At 37.1% G+C, this 24,099-nt stretch overlaps 1 protein-coding gene and 1 long non-coding RNA gene across 3 annotated transcripts in view; one reads left to right on the top strand and one right to left on the bottom strand.

Annotated features, from left to right (window-relative positions):
* Positions 1 to 16,007, top strand: part of TAB3 (TGF-beta activated kinase 1 (MAP3K7) binding protein 3) — an 80,659-nt gene extending 64,652 nt beyond the window's left edge. The window contains exons 7-8 of one of the 2 annotated variants that reach the window (XM_032475981.1): positions 3,274 to 3,375; positions 11,868 to 16,007. In XM_032475981.1, coding sequence (XP_032331872.1) covers positions 3,274 to 3,375; positions 11,868 to 12,016 — 251 coding nt within the window. In that variant the 3' untranslated portion in view covers positions 12,017 to 16,007. Of the gene's footprint in view, positions 1 to 3,273; positions 3,376 to 11,867 lie in introns of those variants that run through there. The other variant, XR_004318264.1, reaches the window with a different exon arrangement.
* On the bottom strand, positions 7,073 to 11,102 carry LOC116662242. Its single transcript, XR_004318265.1, has 4 exons — positions 10,936 to 11,102; positions 10,037 to 10,162; positions 7,659 to 7,707; positions 7,073 to 7,189 (listed from the first exon to the last, which is right to left on the bottom strand). It is a non-coding gene; the product is annotated as an uncharacterized LOC116662242 (long non-coding RNA).
* Positions 16,008 to 24,099: the final 8,092 nt, after the last annotated feature.

Below are 24,099 nucleotides of genomic sequence, written 5' to 3'. Positions count from 1 at the left end.
ACCATAAAGCTACAGTAATCACAGTATGGTACTGGCATAGGGATTAAAAAAAATAGATTAACTGCAGCAAAATAGCTCAGATGTAACTGTCACTTACACTGCCAGTTGATTTTTGAGAAACGTACCAAAGCAACCAGTGGAGAAAGGAAAGTCTTTAACAGCCAGTGCTGGAAGAACTGGATATCCATGTGGGAAAAAAATTTTTTTGATCCTTACTTCATACTGTAAGAGCTAAACTCCAAAGCTTCCAGAACAAAAACACAGAGTATCTTCGCAGATAGGACACAGGAAGCAATGAAAAGAAAAACGATTGGTAAATTAGCCTTCATTAAAATTCAACACCTCTGCTCATTCAAGACACACTATTAAGTAAAAGAGCGAGCTGCAGGTTGGGATAAAATATTTGCAAAACAGGTATCTGGTATAGAACTGGTACCCAGAATATATAAAGAACCTTTATAACACAATAAAAGACAACCCCGCTTTTAAAAGTGCAAAACATTTGAGCAGACATTTCCCAAGAGAGTACATACATACATACATTATATATATATAAATGGCCAATAAGCATGTGAAGATAGTCAATTTGAGTAGATATTAGGGAAATGCACATGAAAACCCTGATACCACCTCACATCAACCAGAATGCCAAAAAACTCCAGAGACTGATAGGAAGTATTAAGGATGTAGAGCAATCAGAATTCTTATGCATTTTTGGTGAATGTGTAAAATGTCACCATTTTGGAGAATAGTCCAGCCATTTCTTATGAAACCAGACATGCCCTATAGCCTATCAGTTTCTACTTTAAAGATTTATCTAAGAGCCTCTAAAGCATATGTCCACAAAGTGACTTGTACTAGAGGATTCACAGCACTTTTTTTCATAATAATCAAAAATTGAAAATAGCCCAAGTATACATCAGAACAGTGGTTATCTCTCGGAGTTGAGGTGGAAATTAACTGGGAAAGGGCATGGGAGAATTTTCTGAGTTGATGGTAATGTTCTAAGTCTTGATAGGGTTTGGATTATCCAGGTGTGTATATGCATTTGGTAAAAACTCATCAAATGGTACACTTCAGGTCTGTGTATTTCATTGTATAAATTTTACCTTGAAAATTCACAAAGAAATAAAAGGAAAATTTCCTGAGGTAATACGATAGAGTAATTGCCAGGAGCCCATGTATACTCAGTTTTCTAGTAGTGGTGAGGTCAATGTAGATATGTCATTTTGCCTTCTTTGAGATCAACACCGTGTATTTGAGGTGAGAGGTTCCTGTTTGGTATACGTCTCAGCTGGAAATTGTGTAGGGCTTGCATTAATATCAAGCTTCATCTAGCTCCCTAGAAGGAACTTTACAGTAAAAGCGCTCTTTTCCATGGTACTTTTAATTCTAACAAAATTTGCTAAAATGATATTGGATAGTCCCTTAGAGTTATAATGGGATTTCAATTACAATTAACGTCTTAAAAATGTATCAGACACCCAATATGTAGACACATTATGTAAATACATACATCCGAGATCCCACAAAAGTAAGACCTAACTCTTACCCCAAAGCAGTTTTTACTCTACGTATACACAGGATTTTTTTTTTTTTAAACGAAAAAGTAGACTAGAAAGTGATTACTTTAACACCTTCACTATAAATGAATTTCTGCTTTGGAAATTGAATTGAGCTTTATATAATATATACTGTTAGTGAGACTACAAAATGGTGCTATTATATACTATATACAGTTTTTAAGTCTTTCACTTTTTTATACTAAGACTTAAACAGTAGAACTTGATTACAATCTGCAATTCTTTAGGAAGCCTTCTCATCACAGATTTGTAAAAGCTATTTGGTTTTCTATTGTTTTCTTTGAAGCGCTTGGAAGATTCTCTTCTTTTAGTTTATCTTGTTTAATGCAGATTATCTTGCAGTACCGCTTACATTTTACTTGCTTTTAAAATGTAACTGGGAGAATTGGCTTATTGGTTACAGTAAATGTCCTGAAGTTACTTCAGAGATATGCTAAAAATCCAAATGGAATATAGATGTTTATCTGAATAATAAGTGTGGAAATTAAAGAGAATGAGAGAGTGAAGGAAAGACAGGGAGAGAGAGAGAAATGTTTTTGGAATGGACGTTGTAGTTAGTAACCCAGTCTGCATGTAAGCTCATCAGGTGATTCAGAAAGTACTCCCCACCCTGTGTTTGGTAACTCACAGTGGCGACAGCATTGACCTTGGACTTGAGTGCTGGTCCTGGGTGTCTTGGTCACTTGACTGTTCAGATCCAGTGTGTGCACCAGAGAGGTGACCATTCCAGACATTTAGCTGGTGTATTTTACAGGGTCGTTGTGGCAGTGAGGAGGAGATGTGTGATACTATAAAAGTGCTTATAAATCTAAGAAACAAAACTGCTCCTTACTCTTTGGAGCCTAAGTAGATGTCTCTTCTGCTTTTGTTTCTTCTGATAATGGAATGTGTAAGTACCTTGCTTAGGATTGTGGAGCACTGATTTCCAAAGATGGGTTATAATAGGGGACTTTTTATGGGCTCAGAACAGTTAGAAAATGCAGTATCTTTGTTTGAGTCTTAAGGGTAAATAATACGAAGTCTGCCCTTTTTTGTTTTTACTTAATACAAAAGATTACCTACTAATTACCTGTAAGTTAATAGAAACGCAAGAAATTGGTATGCCTGCAGTCCATGGTGTGAAGTGTCTACTGAGCTTTTGCACACATAGGTAACTGGAATTTATGAAATGATTGTGGGGCATGTATTTTGAGTTGGTTCTGATTTTTTAAATACTGCTACTCTTATTCTTTAATTATGTAATGCTGTAGTTTAGTGTTACCATTAGTGTAATGGGTTCTTTGGTTAGCCTTATGGATAGGGTACTTTAAACACATAACTTTCTAATAACTGTTGTTTGATCTGGCAGTTGCTAAGGTATGATTCCCCAAATAGTGCTTTCATATTGACACTTAATTACTGTCATTGAGTTTGCACCCCCAGCCCACTAGAAAGTGGGAAACTGGTGAAATAAGTCATTTATTCCAAGTAGTTAGAGAAGATGGAAAAAGTTGTAAGAACCACTGCTCTGTATAGGCTGAAAGGCAGTATTAAATATGACACTTACCCTTACGGGAGGACTGCAGGTAGCATGAAGGAAGAGAGTAAACACTCGAACTGTGTGCATCCCGTGAGAGATCCTTGTGAGCCTGTCCACTCTTCTAATGAATGGCTTGATCCCTTCTTCCTGGCTTTGCTTCTTCTCATACAGACTCGTCAGACCCCTGCACAATTGAGAGGAAAGCCCGAAGAATTAGCGTGACCTCCAGAATACAGGAGGACGTCCATGACACCCAGGCAGCAGCTGCAGATGGTTTGTACTTGCGTGTCTGGAGTTTGTGCAGAATGTCCAAACATACGTGTTAACCCATGTAGAGTTAGCATAAGTAAAGGCCAACTGTTGTTCCTTTAAAAAAGTTACTCAGTTTCTAAGGCTGCTCTGTTCAGTAGAAATACAATTCAAGCCACATCCGTAATTTAAAATTTTCTGTTAGCCTAAGTAACAAAGTAAAAAAGTAAAATATCTTTTCACTATGAAATTAGTATAAAATTCTTAATGAGATGTTTTACATTCTACAGTTCATACTGAATCTTTGAAATATTGTGTATGTTCTAGACTGATAGCACATCTCAATTCAGAGTGGCTGCATTTCAAGTGGCCAGTTGCCACCATATTGGACAAAGCCCTCTAAGATAATAGTATTTAGAAAGCAAGGCCAAGTCAATAATAAAATAATTTGAAAACTCTGGACTTTTTAAGTTCTCACTGAAGTTTTCTAATGCTTCTTGAACGTTACTCTGGGATTCAGTTTAAATGAGTTTTCTATAAAGGCTGTATATGTTTGAGTTTGTGCGAGTATTCTACTTGATATTTCTTAAATTCTCCTTAATGCAGAAATAATATTATATGACTAGGTGGAAAGAGTCCAATGCTTAGAACAAACCAAGCATGAAACTACATTATACTTCATATTGTTGAGAAACAAATCCTCCCTCCTTTACCTAATCGGCATTATTTCCAGTTAGTGGGAAAATAACAGCTTTTCTATGAGTTTATTTATCTTTGAAACTGTATTTGAAAATTTTAGTTGCATCCTTTTGGGCAGTTTGTCTTCTGTATTCTAATTTTTTCTAATTCTTATTTTTCATTGAAGTGTAGTTGACTTATAATGTTTAGTTTCAGGTGAACAGCAAAGTGGTTCAGTTACACATATATATTCTAATTATTATATAAAGAATATTGATTAACCTGGTAAGTTGTCACTTTATATTTGGAAGGATAGTCAGTTTTGTGGAAGATGAGCCTATTAAAATTAATCCATGTAAAAATACTCTCAAAGGAAAAAACCTATTTACTTCAATTCTTACTCATGTATAACTATGCATATTCTGTTGAGTTTTTAGTTTTTATTTTCTATAAGGTGTGAAACATCCTTGCCTTTTAAATACTCCGTGGAAAAGAAAAGATTTCACACCTTCAAATCAAATGAAAATGGAAATCTACCATGTCTTTGGGGTTTTGATGCTTCTGTTTAATCAGTACTTCCCTATGATGAAATGAGCAGTGTTTTTGTTTGTTTTTTAAGGACCAACAATAATTGTAAGTTAGGAGCCTTTTAAATATATGTTTTGATAAGTTACTTCAGAGTAACTTATTATTCCAAAATGTTAAGATACCAAAGGATAGCAAAATATGTCTGTTTGGCATTAGGACTATTTTGAGAAACTGCAGACACTAGAAAAGCTCTGAAAGTAGAGTAGAAGATACCCTTTTGTAAGGGACACGGCATTTCTAAATGCAGTCTCCATTTCTAAGTGTCTTATGACTCTAAATCAAAAGGGAGTCAATGGAGAAGGCAATGACATAAATTTGCTTACAAACTTTACCCTTATTTACTGTGCTTTTCCTGGTGACTTGCACCATCCCAGGAAGTTAACTCGTTTTCCTGGGTCTCTCCTATGTATACACGAGGTATTTAGGTTATTAAATCTTTTTCTCTTGTTAATCTATCTTTTTATTGCAGGGGTATCTCAGCCAAGAACTCAGAAGGGTAGAGTGAAAAAGTTTTTTCCTCCCCTACATTAAAACAGTGACAAAGGTCCCCAGGTATCCTTGGATTAGTTAGGTTAAAAGAGGTTTTCCAATTATTTACGTAGTTTAGGATTAGGAAAACCTTTTCATACTAAACATTTACACTGCCACAATCTAAGAGTAAAGGCTATGTTTGGGGTTAGCCCAGAAAGATTGGCGGAGGATAAAGGTGCATTCGGGGAAAGTAAGGTAGCTAGAGAGAGGCTGTAGGTCAGAGTGTAGGCCTAGCATGCAGGAGGTCCTAGGTTCGATTCTGGAGGAGGGAGAGGGAGAGGGAGAGGAAGTGAGGAGATTCCATCATGGGAGAGAAGGGACTTACCCGTGCCCATGGAGAGCCCCTGTTTTCAGATTGATGTTGTTTGGTTTTTTTTTTTTCAATTGAGTTATCGTCAGTTTACAATGTTGTGTCAAACTCCAGTGTAGAGCACAGTTTTTCAGCTATACATGAACATACGTATGTTCACTGTTGCATTCTTTTTCGCTGTGAGCTACCTCAAGATCTTGTATATATTTCCCTGTGCTGTACAGTATAATCTTGTTTATCTGTTCTATATATGCCTGTCAGTATCTACAAATTTCGAACTCCCAGTCTGTCCCTGCCCACCCCTCTGGCAACCACAAGTTTGTATTCCACGTCTATAGAAAGCATTAGGTGGTCAAATATTTGGTCCCTTTATGCTAGGTTAGTTGCTTACCTGCTCTAGGCCCATCAGTGTTGGGTCTTAATAGCCCAGCTCTTTCTTTTTAGAGGGTTGTATTAGTAATATGTCTGGCAATTACAGTCAGTCAGTTCCAAGTTTCCCAATAGCACCTATGCCACCTTTACCTTGCGTGTGCACTATGCATATGCATTAATTTATAGAGAATTATAGATGTGATAAGTAGTTTCAAGTTGTTGAGACAGCATTATCTTATTAGGTGATACACAATGCAAAAGGCAAGAAACTACCACTTTATGAGTTACACAAACTACAGTCAAATTGCCAATAGGAGTAAATGTCATTAGCAAAGGTCTAAGCCAAGATCCTCCTAAACCAAACCATTTTCCTAGTATTTCCCTTAAACTGGGAAAAGGATCAGTCGGAATAGAAATTTGATCCTTCCATGTGTCATAAGCCAAGTTACACTAGAAGGTATCAGGTATAAAACCCAACACTTAATATGTATTATACCACAAATTCTTCCTTCGGAAGCAGTTCAAATATTGAGGGCCATGCAATTCTGTAGGACCAGTTTTCTCATCATAGAGACTTCCAAATTGAGCAAGCTAATTACTGTCATTTAAAACTTGCTGAGTAAATTTTGTTAAGGCTCTGTGTGATTAATGATACTGTCTATTCAAGTGAAGGAACAAATGTAGCAGCCAAATGGTCATACTGCTGGGTGGAAAACTGATCAAAAGCATGCTCAAGTTAAAAGCAGATTGGTAGGAGCTCTTTCCAAGGCTACCTGTGGGTGACACTGAGCCAAAGTAAACCAATTTTGCCATCTTCCTAACCAACCTGGGGAGAGCCAAGGTCATAAATTTGTTCCATAAATACATTGGGTTCTGTTAGGAGCTACCCAGTATTAAACATCTGGTGAAAAGGAGTATTTTATGGCTAGGCTTAGAACAGGTGTCATCAGTTGGCCAGGTAAGAGGGTTCCACTTAAGTGATATTTTCAGTACTTGCATGGTACTGGAGTTTCTTCTAAAATAAAATTTTTAAGGGCCATCCAATTAGAGCCTTGGAGAGAAGAAATCCACCAAGGTAACCTAGCAGTGCTGAACATACGTAATTGGCTGCAGACCCAGCAACTGGATTGATTTTTGAAATGTGCATATGATTGAGCCCTAAGAAATATACTTGGTTCATAAGCAGATGTGTTAACAATTACCAAAGTAATAAGTATACAGGCCTGGTCCAGCATCTGGGGTCAGCTGTTTGCTTTCAGATGTTGTCTTTTTCTTGTTGTCTGGTAGTGCTGGTCCTAGTCAATTTCAGGTCTCCAAAATAAGAGATGTAGGGCCTGGTATGACCCCCTTCCACTGTGGCTGTGAAGAATCCAACAGCAACACTAAATTAAAACTTAATGTCCACTGAAACATTTTTTCCCCCTAAAATTACCCTCATTTCTGCTGAATATAGCCAAATTAAGACTGATTTATTTGCAAAAGAAATCTGGTCTCTATAAACTTGGCCTGATTGTTTACATAAGTATAATTGATCATACAGGCTCTTTCAAGTTGGCTGTGCTGGAACTTTATAAGGAATCTTAAGTTGACCTTTTAAAAGGCCTCTCAAGGCCACGATAGCTACACCAACGACTTACCATCAGATTCAGCCTGGGATGTCTATAGACATCTGCAAAATATCGAGATTCCTGAAGCTGCCAGGAGGCAGCCTTTCTTATTCATCTGATAAGGCTGCTAGAAACCAAAGAGTTTGCAATTTTTGTAGGGACCATGTAGAGAGGAAAGGGTGAATGTTTTAGTTCTACTTACAAAGGTGTAATTTATTTACCAAATTGCTGTAAGTCCTAATCAGCTTAAAGGGAAGGGCTTCCTTTTATCTGGAAAACACAGATTAAAACCCAGTAATACTTCAGACAAGAAAACCAAAAAAAAATTATAACCATATTCATCAGTTTGCTCAGTCCTATGTGACTAATCCTTGATCTTAATCTTCTATAAACAGCTCTGTGACGCCATCGAATTTTAATGTAAAATTTTTTTTACCCGATTCAGCAGTATGATCTGAAAGTTATCAGAAACCTGTACTTGTCAAAAAGTCCTTTCTATGAATCTTCTTGAAGATAAAGCATTTTTTGTAAAAGCATCATAGTAAATGACAAAAGACTTTAAAAGGCACTGTTAAAGATCTGATTACGATGCAGTTGACAAAAACTTGGTTGTTGCTGTGGTATACATAAGATAATAACTAGAATTATGACTGATAACATTTAGCAAGACACGTTTTTAGGAGTTCCGTATAATTTCTAGAATATCTACATTAATAACATTTACTCATACAGTATAACCTAAGAAGGTTTATTGCTGCTCATATGACAGTGCTGCTCATGGAATTTAACATACCAGAGAAGCCTCATTAGTTTAGTATCTTTCTTTGATAAGGAGAAAAAACATTTCTCTTGAGGTGTTTTAGGAGCCCTTACCAAAACCTCCAAGTTAGCTAGAGGTCAAATGATCTTCAGTTAGAATTTGATCTTTGGAAATTTTGCCAAAAATATCAAAAAGGTTTTTGTCAAAAATACCAAAAAGTTTTTTAAACACTTGGTCAAAAAAGATCACAAGTCACTGTGGAGCAATGCTTACTCACTTAACCAAAGTGACAAAAGATTTCAAAACCAAATAGAGAAAGTTACAACAGATTGCTTAAAAGGTAGATACCTTAATGATATGCATCCACCTATATTGGAATGATTTTCTTTCCCTCATTTAACTTAGGGAGAAAACCACTCACACAAAAAATTCCTATCAGGCTTTGAATATCAGCTACATGGTCAGTTTAGTCAGAAGTGGCTTCCCATCTTGATCTTCCATTTACAAAAACTATTGAAAATTCTTGGGTTTAAGAAATTCTTTTAACTATAGCACACTGCGACCTTTGATCTAAAGGGGCTTGCCTACAGTCTTAGGTGGTTCCATTTCTAAAGGCAACCATTTAATAGTCTCTTCAGAGTGGAAAGGCAGTTCAGACAGAGGATTACTCGAGTAAGTACTCCAAGAAGGATAAAGGGGAGCAGTAACGTCACTCTTCAAGTTTGTATCATTACTCTTTCATTAGCCTTCTATAAGAACTATTTCCATGAGGCTACTTTGGAATTTTGAAGCCTTTTTGGGGGTTCTGCATACCAACTAAAGTAGGTACACTATTTTAGGATGAGAGCTTTTTAAAAATGTTAACAATTTAGAAGACTTTCCAATTCAAAGGCTCCAAAGAGCTAGCCCTATAAATATCTCCTCCTGCTAATCTAATTTTAGGCAAGAGAAATCACTCTTGTTTCCAGTCAACCCTGCAAGATCCAGGAGACTGACCTGGTAAGCCCAGACCGCTAGGCTTTCTCTCACTACAGCTTTGGAGTGCCCACGAATCCCATCTTGGCCATTTCAGGGTGGGATTTCCTTTAACTCCCAATTAAGTAAGTACTTACAAGCATGTATAAACCCAGCTGGTATCCCCATAGGTGGCTGTCCATCTGGGAGCTGCTGGGCCTTTGAGGCAGTTTCCCATTATTCATTTGGTAGTCAAATTCAATTATGAGATAGGATCTGAACAACTTTCTGAGGACAGTGTGGTGGATCAGACAGACATCAGACCGTGTGCTGCTTCTGAGTCTAGCTCCCCAAGGAGTTACCCTTTGGTCGGTTTGACTCTTTCATGTCCCGGTTTCTCTTACAGTCTAATACTGCTGTGGGTGCTTGGAGAACTGGATGATCAGTCCTTAATCTTGTCCATCCCTGGAAGAGCGGTATTAATGGTTGTAGCGGGGTTCCCCTGTTGGACCACTAGACGTCACAAAGACTGATTCTCAGACAATTCTGCTAGGTTCTCAGTCACCCAAGAACACCATATGGCCAGAAGGAGCACATGTCTCTTGTTCTTTGAAGCTGAACAATTCAGGCTCTCATTTCACTAGCAAAAGTCTTTTTTAGACCCTATAGCAACTTGTTTTTTTTTTTTTTTTTCAGTTGAAGCCAATTTAACAAAAACCCAGCCACCTATGTTTCCCTGGGCCTTCTGCCTAGATCCCCCTAGGTCTCTGCTTAGAAATGCACCCGTGCTCTTTAAGACTTCAAGTCTTAAGTAAAAACAGCTCAAATAACATTTTTAGGATCATCAGTTAAAAGCTATGAGATTCAGATACCGGAAAAACTCACCAGAACCCCAGAGAAGTAACAGAAAGCCGGTGGAGATCAATAGGCCCATGCTGGTACCAAGTGCTGGTTCAGGGAAGACTCCAGGTGCCCTCTGCTGGGTATCTCTGATAACCTGCCAGCTACACCCTGCATGTATCAATGGAAAACACTAATCAGTAGTAGATTTAAGAAATAAATGGAAACTTTTATTTGAGCCAACCTGAGGATTATGACCTGGGAGACAGTCAGGAAGCTCTGAGGTCTGTTCTGTGCATTAGAGGTCAAAGCACACAGGTTTTTATTAGTTTTTGAGACAAAGGATTATACTTCAGATGACACGTGGATAGTTTACACAGTCCAGATCTGTGTCTAGAAAGGGAGTAGTGGTTTCATCCGGACTCTTGACAAGATTAAGAAGGAATGTTAGTGCCTAAGGAGGGCTGGTTGCTGCAGATGCACAGGACGCACTAACGGGGAGGGAGGCCACCCAAACTGGCAGAGAATGATTTTGTTTAAATTTTTCTTGTCTTTACACAAAATACGAATTTTATTTCATTAAGCCAAAAGATACAAGGTGGGTGATAATGGCAGTTAAAAGCAAATAGATGAACCAGAGTTACAAGCCCATCTCCTTTTTATAGTCATAGGAATAAGCTGAATAACACAGTGGTCTTCTGTTCTTGTAAGGGTAAAAACACCTTCCTGATTAAGCCTGAGCCTTATTATGCCTGCAGTAAGGTTCAGGGTCTAAACCTCAGTTCTCGTTCCCTCTTGGGAAATACTCACACCAGCCGTATGTCATGAAAGACAAACTGATAAACCGCATTTCCAATGGAAGATGTCCTTAAGCCCAAGTAACTGATTAAAGCTTCCCCCAGAACTCGGTTATTTTGTGTCACCTGCTTAGGAAGGCTACTTACCTTAGATCTTAATCTCATTTGTGGTTCATAGTATTTCCAGGTTTACAGGTAGATTTTCCCAGCCTGCTGACCTTCCCGATTTAAGGGTGTAGTCCATCTGAAGCTCTTCACCCTTCTAGCCACTGACCGCACTTTCAAAATGGATGGTTCCTAAAAGGCAACTCCAGGAGCAAAGAACTTTTTTGAGCCCAAGGCCAGAGAGAATGAGGACCTAGGAGGAAAAAGAGTTTCAAGTTTTTTAAATACGGTTGCCAGCATTTTATACTGCCAGCTATAGACATTTTTTTACAACACTTGAAAGACATTTTAATGCCAAAAAGGATAAAAGATAATATTTTATATTGAATGAATTTAGCTTTATGAAAGACTAGAGTCTTTTTCTTTCTCTGAACCATTCTGGGAAAACCTTGTTTCAATGAACTGTCACTGCCATTTCTAAATCATTGTTATTAAAAACATGCATATGGTGGAGCTGAAGGTCTCAGGAAAGAAGGCACACATTTAATCGATGTTTGATTTAATCCTATGGGGGGTGGGAGTCATGGGCTGGCCGAAGTGGTGAAGGAAAATTTAGGGAGGAGGCAGAATTTATTTAACACACTGTTTAACATTTCTCATTTTTTTCATTTGGCTGGAATATAGCATAACTCCTCACTATCTGAAGATAATGAACTAGGAAGGTAATCTGTGCTGGACTTCTGTGTATCTTTTTCTTATAGCAAAAAAGTAAATTGCTGAGAACAAAGTAGAATATATATCACAAACTTACTATTCGGTTCTGTATGTCCAGTAGCTTTGTATACTGCTTGGCTTTCACATTTCCCAAAACCACGTCCCTTGCTTTGTGGGGGATAGTTTTTAATTTCCATTGGGATCTTACACTTAGAAAAAATTCAATCTGTTTTCTGGCTTTTATTCCTAACTTCTCTCAGAGCATCTAAGTGGCTCCAAACAGAGTCCTCGGACACAACCCCGAGATGAAGACTACGAAGGGGCTCCATGGAATTGTGATAGCTGCACCTTTCTGAACCATCCCGCACTAAATCGCTGTGAGCAGTGCGAGATGCCACGGTACACTTGAATTCAGAAGAGTCTGCACCACGTCGAGAGTCAAACCCATGAGAAGAAAAGGAAAGCTCGGAAATCTGTCCATCTGCCCAGCCTTTGCATTTCAGATTATGTGGGGGGCGGGGGGAGGAATGCCGCCATAGCTGCTTGTGCTCACTTAAGGGGGGAGGGGGTCCCCCGCCTCTCTAACTCCTTGCAGAGTTAGAAAGGGGTACTTGAAACGGGGAAAGGATTCACTTTTGAAAGAATGTACACAAAGAAGTCAAGAGCTTTTCTGTGGAATCCCAACTGTTAAAGTTACTGCTGAGTGACCCTTACTTCATAAACTACAACTCTGAATTGTGGTGTGCCATGTTCCAGTTTCTGCAGACAAACTGTGAATTGCCAGAGTGGACTTACCTGGTCACAGCTCTCTGGAAAACCCAGGCTCCCCGGGCTTCTTCCTGATGCTTCCTACTGAAGAGCAGCACAGGGAAAAGCAACCAGAGGGTGATTTTGGGGGGGCAAAATAACAAGGGTATTTGTAATTGCTGCTTTTTTCAGGGGTAATTTCAAACATACAAGTAAGATGTTTTAAAATGTGACTTGTAGCAGTCAGGAATTAGGCATATTGCGCCCTTTGTTCGAAAGTACAATCAGAGGTGGTAAGATCCCTTTTGCTTGTACAATGATTCATCAAGCTGCATCAACACTGGTAACTAAGACCTAATTGCCGCATAATAGATATATTTTTACAGTTACTGCATGCTTTTATTAGGCCATTGGTTCTTAAAATAACCAACAAGTCCTTACAAGTTATGATTTTATGAATGACCTTCTCGTAAAACTGCGCTTTGCCAATAGCACAGTGAATGTACGCTGAATGTAAATCCATTCCAAAATCCACTTGGAATCTTGAGCTCAGCTGTGGATCTATAAGAAATGTTTGCAGTCCATAGCGTTTTTTCCCCCCTCCTTTCAATTTTGTGACGAGTACATGATGTTTACAGCACAGATACTTTGTGCCATAATCCTAATTTAGCTGAAAAAAAATCAACATTAGCCGTTCAATAAAGATGTATTTGCACATGTTAATAAACCAGTGTGAGAGAAGTTATAGTTAGCCAATATCAAAGTTGCACACTGCATTATGTGGGGAGGAAGAGAAGGCTAGTTAAGAAATGATTAAGAAAAAGGTGAATACAAAGGACTTTGAAACTAAGAACTTCTAAAATTTAACATACTGTATTCAGAGATAGTACTGAGTTTGTTCAGATAGTTCAGGTGATACTAAAGCACTCCTTATTTCTGAAACTAGAACTTTAGGGTGTGAATAACTGAAGAGATATAAAATCACTCAGTAGGGTGCACCACTGGAAAATTATTAATAAGACACTTAATTACAGTCTCTACCATTATTGACTTTTCTTCCAAGCTCAGAATTGCATTTTGGGATCTTCCCCTTATTTGGGTAAATATAAACAGCAATAAAACTAGTGGGTTTCTTAAGTGTGAAGGACTTTACCTGAAATTATAACCTTAGGAGTATCTACTCTCACATACTGGGTGTCCTAGACACACACACACACTTCAAGGTGTCATTGTGTTCTAATTTAGCAGTAATCTCTGGCAGACCTGGAAAAACAAGCTGCACTTAATAGCATAATGAAATCAAAGGCATACTAGTTCATCATAGTTTTCCATCAAAATCATAATTTCACACTGTACCTACAGCAGCTTTGAAAACATTTTTTCATATGTGGAAAATGTCCTCAAAAACATCTGCTCGTCTCACAAAGTCAGTGTGGCTATGTTACTACACTGATAAAACATCTCTCCTGCGACTGTGTCAAAACTGTGAAAATAATGGTGAGAAAGCAGATGGGCTTAAAAGCCTTGACCTGAAAACAGCATTCATTCTTTAAAAGCTTTTGTGGCACTGGTGTCTGTCAGTCTCTGATAAGTCTGTCAGTCCTACTGTTCTGTGATATGCCAATACCTTTGCCTTTGTATGGTTTCATATCTCTTTAGTGATGGTCAACCCCACTTGGTATCAAGTAACAATCTAGGGGGAAATATATATACTGCTTGGTGTTCTAGCTAAAGGTTTACCCAGTATTCTTAGTGATACGCTGAAGCAGCAGCAGTTACCTTGGCAGTTGTCAGCTGAGAATGAAAGTAGCATGTATGAAAAGTCTGACGCTTTATTAACACCGTGTAGATGACTTTAAAACTATTGCATGAACATACATCCAGGTAACCGAACTGTTATCACACAGTAGATGCATGGTTCCAGTGCTTTGGTGATATATCTAGTAAATCATTGTCTTCACCTGCCAGGAAGAATGAGAAACCAGTCTACTCGATAGGTATAGAGGGTGGGGTATGAGACATCAAAGACTGATTTTTAAGGAGGTTTTGTATGTGCTTATTTCCGGTTATGCACAAGTTCCATACACTGACATAGGCTGTGTTCAGCTTTTTAAAATAAGCAAAATTATTTGACACTGATAAATTTGATATATTTAACTGTGACCCATAAATAGGCTACTTCTTGCCTATCAGCAGTTTGAACAAGAATTCAGTCCATTTTCAAGATGCCTCTTCAAAAGGATCTCCTGGTTGGATTGCTGTGTACAGACAGCTGGCGTAGAAGTGGGTAGGATAGAAGTTGGATGGTGTCCACCTGCTGAGGTGCCTGTGCTTTTTGGATCAGTTGGTGCACTTCTTGTTTCTAGTAAAAAGGTTTTTTCCTTAAAATACAGCTAGTTTGATGAATCTGGTAACACAGATACCTGACTATACATTTTACATTATTTCACTGTTTTGTAAACGGGGTTTTTAGAAAGCACATTTGCCATTTTGTTAAAGTACATTGCCCCTTAACTTTTGGAGTAGGTCTTAAATGTTTAAAGTGGTGATAGAGGAACCAGAAACTTTCTAAGCGTTGTAAAATGTTTTGAATAAGGATCTTTTTTGGGAGTGTAGAGGCAGCGGGTTTTAAAGAAACAAAAAAAATGCGTTGTTAAAAAAAAGGTAGTTTTAGAGCAGATTAATGATGGTGGGGAAAGTGTTGCTAATTTGTTTATTTCCCTGGAAAAACGGGAATGTGATGAGCAGTTTAATAATTTTTAAGGAGCTGGTCTCAATTTTAGGACTTATTATAAGAAATCGGTGTTTCCTTAAATTTTTGTCATTGCTCTGTCCCAGTTATCTAGTTAATTTCCAACTTTCTGTGGCAACTCAATTTTATATAGTATTTTAAAAAGTAACTGTAATGTCTTTGACAGTGTAAACAAAAAGCAAGAATATAAGGCATAGAAAAACTGTCCTTTCAAAATGTCAATGATGTATCCTGGAATGTGAAGATGTCCCCTTATAGTTAAAACTGATTTATTTTAATATTGTAATCACTCTTTAGACCTTAAATGAGTCGTTACAGTGTGTGTCTGTATATCCGTAGACAAAATGACCATTGAAATGTTACTTTAAAATCAGAATAAATTGGGCACTGTCTGTTGCACCACTACTGTATCTTTTTGAAAGGATTAATAATATTTTCTTATTGTAAAAGTTAATTCTCATGATGATTTCACATTCACCAGACATGCATTTTTTTTTCCTGTATTATTTGCATCCCCAAATATTTAATACAAGTAGATTTTGCATGGCTTGGGCATTCGGAGATTAACAGAATGATGACTCAGTTTTAATTTCTAAAGCCATGAAAAGTTGCTTTGAGACTGAACAATTCTGAATTCTTATTTATAACGACACCCAATATCCATGTTTACTTACTATAAAAGAATCGATCAGTTTCTTCAGTAAAACAGCAAGACTTATTAAATCTTGTAAATACCATGTCTCTTTTAGATTTCTGTGTATGCTGTGAATTGAATTATTTTGAGGTGAAATTGTACAGAGGCATTTTAAAAGGCTATGCATGCATCGTACCTCCAAACAGTACATATTCGGAACGTCAACGATTCCTGCAAAATAAATTAATAAACTAAAAGCCAACACTACATTCTGCATCTTTTCTGTGTAGTTAGCAATGATTTACAATTTCAAACTAGCCCTAGTTCCAACACTCATATATTTCTGGACTGAAATATGCCATCTCAGAAACCTGATCTTTCATCACATTTCTGTTCCTCTGTTAGAACATGTAGTGATCTTAGATTTGGGGGATTAAGTATTTGTACATTACTCTAACTTAAAAATTGGGTGAAAGTATATATAAGCAAATTTCATATAAAAAGGTACGAATTTACATTTTTACAAATTTACACTTATTCCACTTCAGTAAGTTACTTACAAAAGAAAGTGATTTTTCTCTTATCTCTGTCATTTGTAACTATAGTTTTTCAATGGGCAATAAAATTTGCAAACATACACAAGTACAGAAGACTACTATAATCCCTCATTGACTCATTACCCAGTTCTCAGATTTATCCACATATAAGCAATTTTATTTCACATAAATTCTCATCTACCACCCTCCCATTATTTTGAAACAAACCCCAAACATCCTAACAAATCATCTGTAAATAATCTTTTTAAGATAAGCACCACATATTACATCTTACAAGATAATTTAATATCAGATATCCAGTATTAAATCTCCCAAGTGGTCTGACATTTTTTAGTAAGCATGCCTAAATTAGGGTCTAAGTAGAATACTTGAAGTTGATTGTTATGTCTCTTACACCTTTAATCTGCACATAAATCTTCCTTCCTTCCTTCTCTCCCTCTTCCTTCCCCCTCCTCTCCCACCTCTGCCTCTTTTCCTTTCAAAAATTGTAAGGAAGCTACCTCATCAAGTTATTTGGTTACCCTTCCACCGCATGTTACTGTAAAGTAATGCATAGAAAGAACATCAAAGAGAACTTTAAAAATAGTATGTGAAATATTTTTTATTCCCTTCCTCCCCTTATCATTTGTTACATCTTGCGTTGTCCCTTTTAAACCATCTATTTTAAAATAGAAAATTACTTCAAATCTGGTTACCACAATAACGATTCATTATGCTGATCTCCTTGTTAGTAATTAAAGGCATCTGTCTGTAATCCCACTGTCCAGATGATTTCTTTTCAGGTACTGACCAGCTCAGTTTCCCAAGCAAGTGTGAGGGATTGCTTGGTGTGAGACACCCAGTGTTTGTCTCCCATCCTGATTCCCCTGAAGACTTCCTGACTTGACTTTGGCCTAGAGGCTTTTTTCTAGGACACTGTCCAGGTGATGCTTTGTGATGGAGGTTTCAACGGTTTTAAAAGGGTATATGATAATGTGAGTCAGACTTTGGTTCACCAGTTCCAGACTCTCAGAGCAGTCAAACCATCTCACTTGTCCTGTCTCTAATAAAAGAATGGTGAGTGTGCTTTTGACCAGGCTCTCGTGACATTCGGGTGGTAAGAAACAGAATTTGGGGAGTCAGGTGATACAGCCTCGCTTTGTACGGTTTTGCACTGTGGTTTGGGAACAAAATGCTGGTTAACTATGTTTTATATTAACCTTGCTTTCTTTTGACTTATTTGTGTATTTATCCTCTTGGGGACTGAATCTGTTTTCAGGTATTTCTGTTCCCTTCATCAAGAACCACTAACAGCCATTTCTAAGTCCTATCCCCTAATTCTGTTTTCTTTCAAATCACTAAAAATAGTCTGCTTTGAGTGTACATGATTCAAAAAACTGGATCTTTATTTGAAAGGCATTGGGGTCGGGGGAGGAGTGAAATGGCTCGCGTCCCCCACGCACCTTGACAATCAAATGATCACAGGTTGCAGCACTACTCTTTCCAAATTCTACGGAAATCATTAATGAAAACATTTTTTAAGGCTTGGAGAACAGGGGAAAGTGTCCTCAGGGAGTAGGAAATGACAGGATGCAGATGGTGATGTGTTAAGGGTGGTAGCAACCAGTGTCAGCGAGCCGAGTTCCAGCTGCCAGTGAAGGTCAACCACAAAGTAGGTCTGTGGACTCCCTGCTAACACCCGTGAAGACCCCCGAATTCTGACCAGCAAATAGAAAGATCTGTGTGCTGGGCAGAAAGCATGGAGACTGCGGCTTTTGCCTTCTGTCTCACCTGCACCACAGTTCACTAAGTAAGAAAGGTACTGAATGCAAGTGGTTTGGCCACGTGGATAAGGGGTGCGATGGGCCCAGTAACTTCAAACTGCCACATGCACATGAAGGAAAAACTTGCTTAGCCTAGCTGAGGATTCCAGGGAGCGATTTTCAACCCTGCCATAAATACGTAAGCAGCCCCCACTGGTGCTTGCTTATTGAGTGGCTAAAACAAACGCTTAGCAAAACATTGAACCTCCCTGTCTTTCCTTTACTCTGTAATCAACTGATTTCTAATTGAGAAAAATAAAGCTACAGAAAAAAAGGAGAAAACTTCATGCTTTCTTATTCATTAAGGATTCAAAATCAGCGTGACCCACATAATCTTTTAAAACACTTAAGAAATCAGTGAACTTACGGAAAGATTTAGCACTCTCAAAGGACTTCATTCTACAGAAGCAGAGCAGAAGACCAAACCTTAATTTCTAATTTCAATTCCAAACAAAATTTACAGCAATGTTTTATCTCTCAAAAAGGGCTAATCAGATCAGGAATGGTTGCTTTCAAATGAAAACTAATTTTTATGAAACATAAATAGTGAGACCTCAGAAAACTGACTCGATAAAGAAATTATTCTAGAATTCAGAGGAAAGAGATAAAGAGATGAATGCTAACATGTTAAGAAATGTGAATTCTAAATCCAGGAGATGCAATAAGGAATACTAGAAGGAATGACCAGCCAATAGAGGAGAAGCAAAAAATAAAAAAGAAGCGTGAAGATGAGAGGCTTTAAAAATATTACCTCAAAGATAAACAACAAACAAAAGTGACATTAGAATTCTCCTAAATTTTTGTGAAAAACTTGAACACAACTCTCTAATTCTGACATGCAAAACAGAAAATAATGAATATTATAATCAGCACGGTTAAAACTGCCTATAATAAAATTTTGTTTCTCATGTGAACTAAATGTTCTTTCAAATGTCCATTTACAAATAACCACGAAAACCTCAATTTTTAAAACAGTTATACAGTCTATATTTTTGAGTGTAAGACATTAAATCTAAAAATTACTGAATCAAATCAAGCCACCTAAAAAAACAAAAACTCTTCTAAAGCTCTTGATTAAAAACTAGAATTAAAAATGATTAAAGTCAGATTTAGTTCAGGCAAATCCTCAAGAAGAGGCTTTAGCAAAGATGTTATCTCAAACTAAAAAGAAGGCTTTCAACTTTAAGAAAACAGGGCAGAATGAGTATATCTCACTGAAGTTTTAGAGAATACATCTGTTGAAATATTTCTATATGCAAATAAATTGTCCATACTTGTAACACAAAAATTTGCCCAAAGAAATGATAATTCAGAATCTGAGTTGCTTAAATACATTTCTAGTCTTCGTACAAACTAATAGACAAAAACGTGAAAAATCACAGCTCAACTATACTGTGCAGAGAGAAATAACATGCTGCATCTAATGTGGTCAGTGTCAAGAATCCTTACAGGCTGGAGGGCTCTAGGAAAGAGCAGGATCAGAGGTCTTCTAGGGACAAGCTGATGTGTAACATGTATGGAAAAAAAGTGTTTTTAGAAGCCACCAACTTGGGAAGGCAAGTGAGTACACACAAAGGAGTCCAACGCTACATCTGCCTCATGTGTGGAAAGATATTCACCCACTGTAACCAGCTGAAAACCCATAGAAGTCATACTGGTGAGAAGCCATATAAATGGTTGATAGAGGATTCGCTCAAAAATGCCAAGTACTCATCCATAGTTGCATGCGTTGTGGTGAGAAAAAACCCTAATGAATGTGATGTATGTGACTGACAACTAACAGCTTCTGCAATCTCAAGATTCACACATGGACAGATAGTGGAGAGAAGCCATATGTCCAAGATAGGAGTGGACAAAGATGTGCCCATGCCAGCACACTGTCCTCTCCCAGTCGCAGGTTTACTGGAGGAAAGCCTCACCAGCATCATACCAAGAAGGTAGGTGCTGTCTCCAGCTCTCCTGTCACAGACACTCAAAACACGCAGCGGAAAGCCATGCACAGGTGGTCATCTGCGGGAAAACTTGAGCTCAAAAGCTTTCAGTCTCATCGATAAGAAAGACCATTATGCAGAAATACTCATAAAGATACTAAAAATCTAAAGAAGCATAAAATGACAAGTCCATTCTGGAACAGACAAAACTCTACGGTCCGGTGCTACATTCCATATGGAAACGGCCTGTATCAGAAACTAAGGATTTGAAGCTTTCTGAAATGACTTTACCACCAACCAGCTCTTGCATTTAGGATTGAGGACCTGTTACTGATAATCACTTGCCTCTAACAGATACTTTGCTGTAGTTACCTGGAACCAAAGTTGCCCTTTTTTTGTGGGGGGACGGGGGACGGTTGTACTGACTTTCTGAGGAATAAATAGATAATTGCTCAAATGTCTCTCTTAGTATAAACATAAATACCTCTGGTTAGACTTTCACTCACTGGAATAAAGGCACTTGATTCTGCATCTTCACTGTGCAATGCTTGTCTTGACTTTTGGCCTTGAAGTCTTGACATACACACAGCTTTTTAAGGAATGAATGACTATAGCAGTAATTTCAAATAGAACACCGTTTTACTTTTTAAACTTTCCTTTCAAGCTGCCTTCATCCTATTTTTATTTTGCATTTTACGATGGCTTTTCATTTATTTAATTACAATCTATGTGATAATGCATTCAACATATAATCTATTCGTGATTCATTTATGACCTATGAGATTTTTGTTCCTTTCCTCCCCTCCAAATTTAACCACAATTCTTAATAGGATCAGCCCAAGACTGTTGCTCTTGGTAAACCCCCTAGACAGTATGTAAACTATGGGGGAAGAAAATGAAATTTCACATTTCTGATTAAGATATTCGTGCTATTTTCCTCTTAACATATTCTATTGGAGGCAGCTTTTCTAATGAAGTGCAAAAGAAAAGCTTCTCCTAAAAACTAGAGAACTATATAATTTTTAAAAAATGCTTTATTACGGTATAATGGACATGCTTCTACAGAACTCAGTATTATGGAGGAAACTGAAGGGCAGTGCTTTGGGTTTGAGACTACATTTTGAACGTGGATTTTAAATAGGTAATTGGAGTTTTTATCTTGCCAAAAGATAATTTCAAAATTCAATTTATCTTGTTTCATTTTTAACAAAGTTGATGAAGGAAAATATGCTGAGTTCTGAACACTTTTGAGAATCCTCTTGTATGCATGTTATGCACTTTTTAAAAATAAATATTAAATTCCAAAAAGGATTTACTAAATATAAACTAAATACATACTGCAAATCCCTTGTTTTCTGAATCTGTTGAATTATCTTACATAATCTATAAGCTGTGTATTTTTTTCCTGCATTAAACCACAGCACCTGGTTACTGTGGTAGTTTCACAGTGGTCCTTTTCCTTGCTTAACGGACATATTTTAGGATTACCTGATGTTAACTACCACACTTCCCCTTCATACTCTGCCCCTACCATGATTTACTTCACTGCCTGATCTTTGGTAATGAAGTCATCAGTTCCACAAACTCAGTTCCTACCCTGCTGATCAAACGCCCTGGTGACACTGTTACTTCGGTCCTGCACTAGTTGTGGTTTATTTGTCTCCTACTTTAAAACTACACCTGCAATAAAGTTAATGTATTTTCTGTTGGTATTGATTTCTGTAGTTGTAATTTTCTGTTTAGGGGTCCAGTTCATGAGAACCAATTAAAGAAGATAAGATAAAACCACGCAAAATTCCTGTAGATTGTAACAATCTTCACCATTTCACAGCACATTCAGCATTTTCACAAAAAAGTGCCACCAGTGAGATTGACTTGACTGAATAAGGAATTTGAAAAACTGCCTTTGTATCATCAACATTAAAGTTAGGATTTAATTATTTATCTAAAAAAAAAAACCCTAATTGTACATGTTTATTAATAATACACTGGCTTTAAATAAAATTTACAAACTTAAAAGATCATCTACTCTGGCTTGAATTCAATAGCAATCTATTGGAGCAAATATTTGAGTAACAAATGTGAACAATGTAATATCCAGTGCTTGGGGACCTCATTTATGGCTAGAGATCATTTTGGCAACATTTAATTGAAATCTAAATGTAGGTCCAGTTTGGGAAATTTTTTTTCCAAAGACATTATTAAGACAGGTGTGCAAAGAACCATGTATCAGTCAGTCAAGGTACTGTTTGCCACGGTGAAGAATTAGAAGTTACCATTAATGGGGTTGGTTAAATACATTGGGAAACATCTACATGATACCATTAATTTTTGTCAAAAGTCATACTTTAAATACTATCAAATTGAAGGTATTACAGATAATTTTTATTTCCTATACATTACTTGACTGAATTTTCAGAATTTTATTGTTATTTAAGATGGCATGTAATAATTTTATAATCACAAGTATCAAGAAGTCTACAGAAAGGAGATCAGCTAAAATGGTGGACTAGAAAGACCCTGAGCTCACCTACTGTCATGGACATAGCAAAATTGCAACTATTTACAAAACACTTATTGATGAAAAAGACCTACCAGAACCAGGAACCAACCAGAGAAGATCTTCTAAAACTAAAGACGTAAAAAAGGAACGACAACAAAGTGGTTAGGAGGGACAGAGTTGTGGTATAGTCAAGACCAATATCCCTGCTGTATCAAAAAAAAAATTTTTTTTTGAAAGAGATACATGCACCCCAGTGTTCATAGCAGCATTTATTTATAATTGCCAAGAATTGGAAGCATGCTTAAGTGTCCATCAACAGATAACTGGATAAAGATGTGGTGAGTGTATATGTATTTAAGTATATATATATATGTATATATACACATACACAAATGGAATACTACACAGCCATGAAAAGAATGAAATTTTGCTATTTTAGCAACATGGGCAGGCTTGGAGGGCATTTTGTTAAGTGAAATAAGTCAAATACTGTATGATATCACTTGTATGTGGAATCTAAAAAATACAACAAACTAGTGAATGTAACAAAAAAGAAACTGACTCACAGATACAGAAAACAAACCAGTGGTTCCTAGGTGGGGGGTGGGCAAGGGAGGGTAGGGGACTAAGAAGTACGAACTACTATGTATAAAATAAATAAGTTATAAGAATATATTGTACAGCACAGGGAATATAGCCAATATTGTATAATAACTATAAATGGAGTATAAACATTTTGAATCACTATGTTGTAATCTGAAACTAACATAATACTGTAAATTAACTATACTTCAATAAATAGAAAATAAGGAAAAAAGAGGAACTCTAAGGAAGAATAAAGAGGTGATGTTTGTGAGAAACAATTACAGGATCTACACAGATAATGTAGAAAATTTTAGCTTCCCTAGCTTATCCAGTCTTGTCAATTTTATCCACAGTTTGAAAAAAATTATACAGTAGTTTTTTGGGGGGTCACGTAGAAGCTAGAATCTCTGCTGTTGTATCACCAAATTATTTTCATTTTAGGAGTCGAATTTGAACTAAAGACTAAGAATTTAATAAATGAAAAAATAAATGTGTCTTTACCCCATCAATATGCTAGTTTCCAATAGTAAATGTGACTAACTGTCAGGATTAACACTTAGGTACAAAGAGCAAAGGTTTACCATCTGAACAGCCACGATGAAATGAAGCATTATCTTAACTCCCCAGCTGTGTTCATGCTCTAAAATAATTATATTCCTCAATTATAAGCACACAGGTAACACATATACTACTTTTTAATGCCACAAAAATTCTTATGGTAGTATTTTGCATTTGTTTCAGAAGTGAGAAGTGCCTGGGCTATTAAGGGCTAAGGACTGTGGCTGTGGAGGTGGACTATCTACCCTGCCTACAACCTATTTGCTGTGCTATCTTCTACCATTTTTTAAAAATTTATTTCAAACTTACTCACCTCACCTGTGAAATGTGGACAAGAATAGCACTCTACCCCCTCATTGGGTTGTTGTGAAGGTTAAATGAATTATTATATGTGAGATACATGGAACAGTTCCTAGCTTATCC

This window comes from Camelus ferus, chromosome X (assembly GCF_009834535.1).
Source record: "Camelus ferus isolate YT-003-E chromosome X, BCGSAC_Cfer_1.0, whole genome shotgun sequence".
Classification (NCBI taxonomy): domain Eukaryota; kingdom Metazoa; phylum Chordata; class Mammalia; order Artiodactyla; family Camelidae; genus Camelus; species Camelus ferus.
This window is presented reverse-complemented; position numbering and strand designations above follow the sequence as displayed.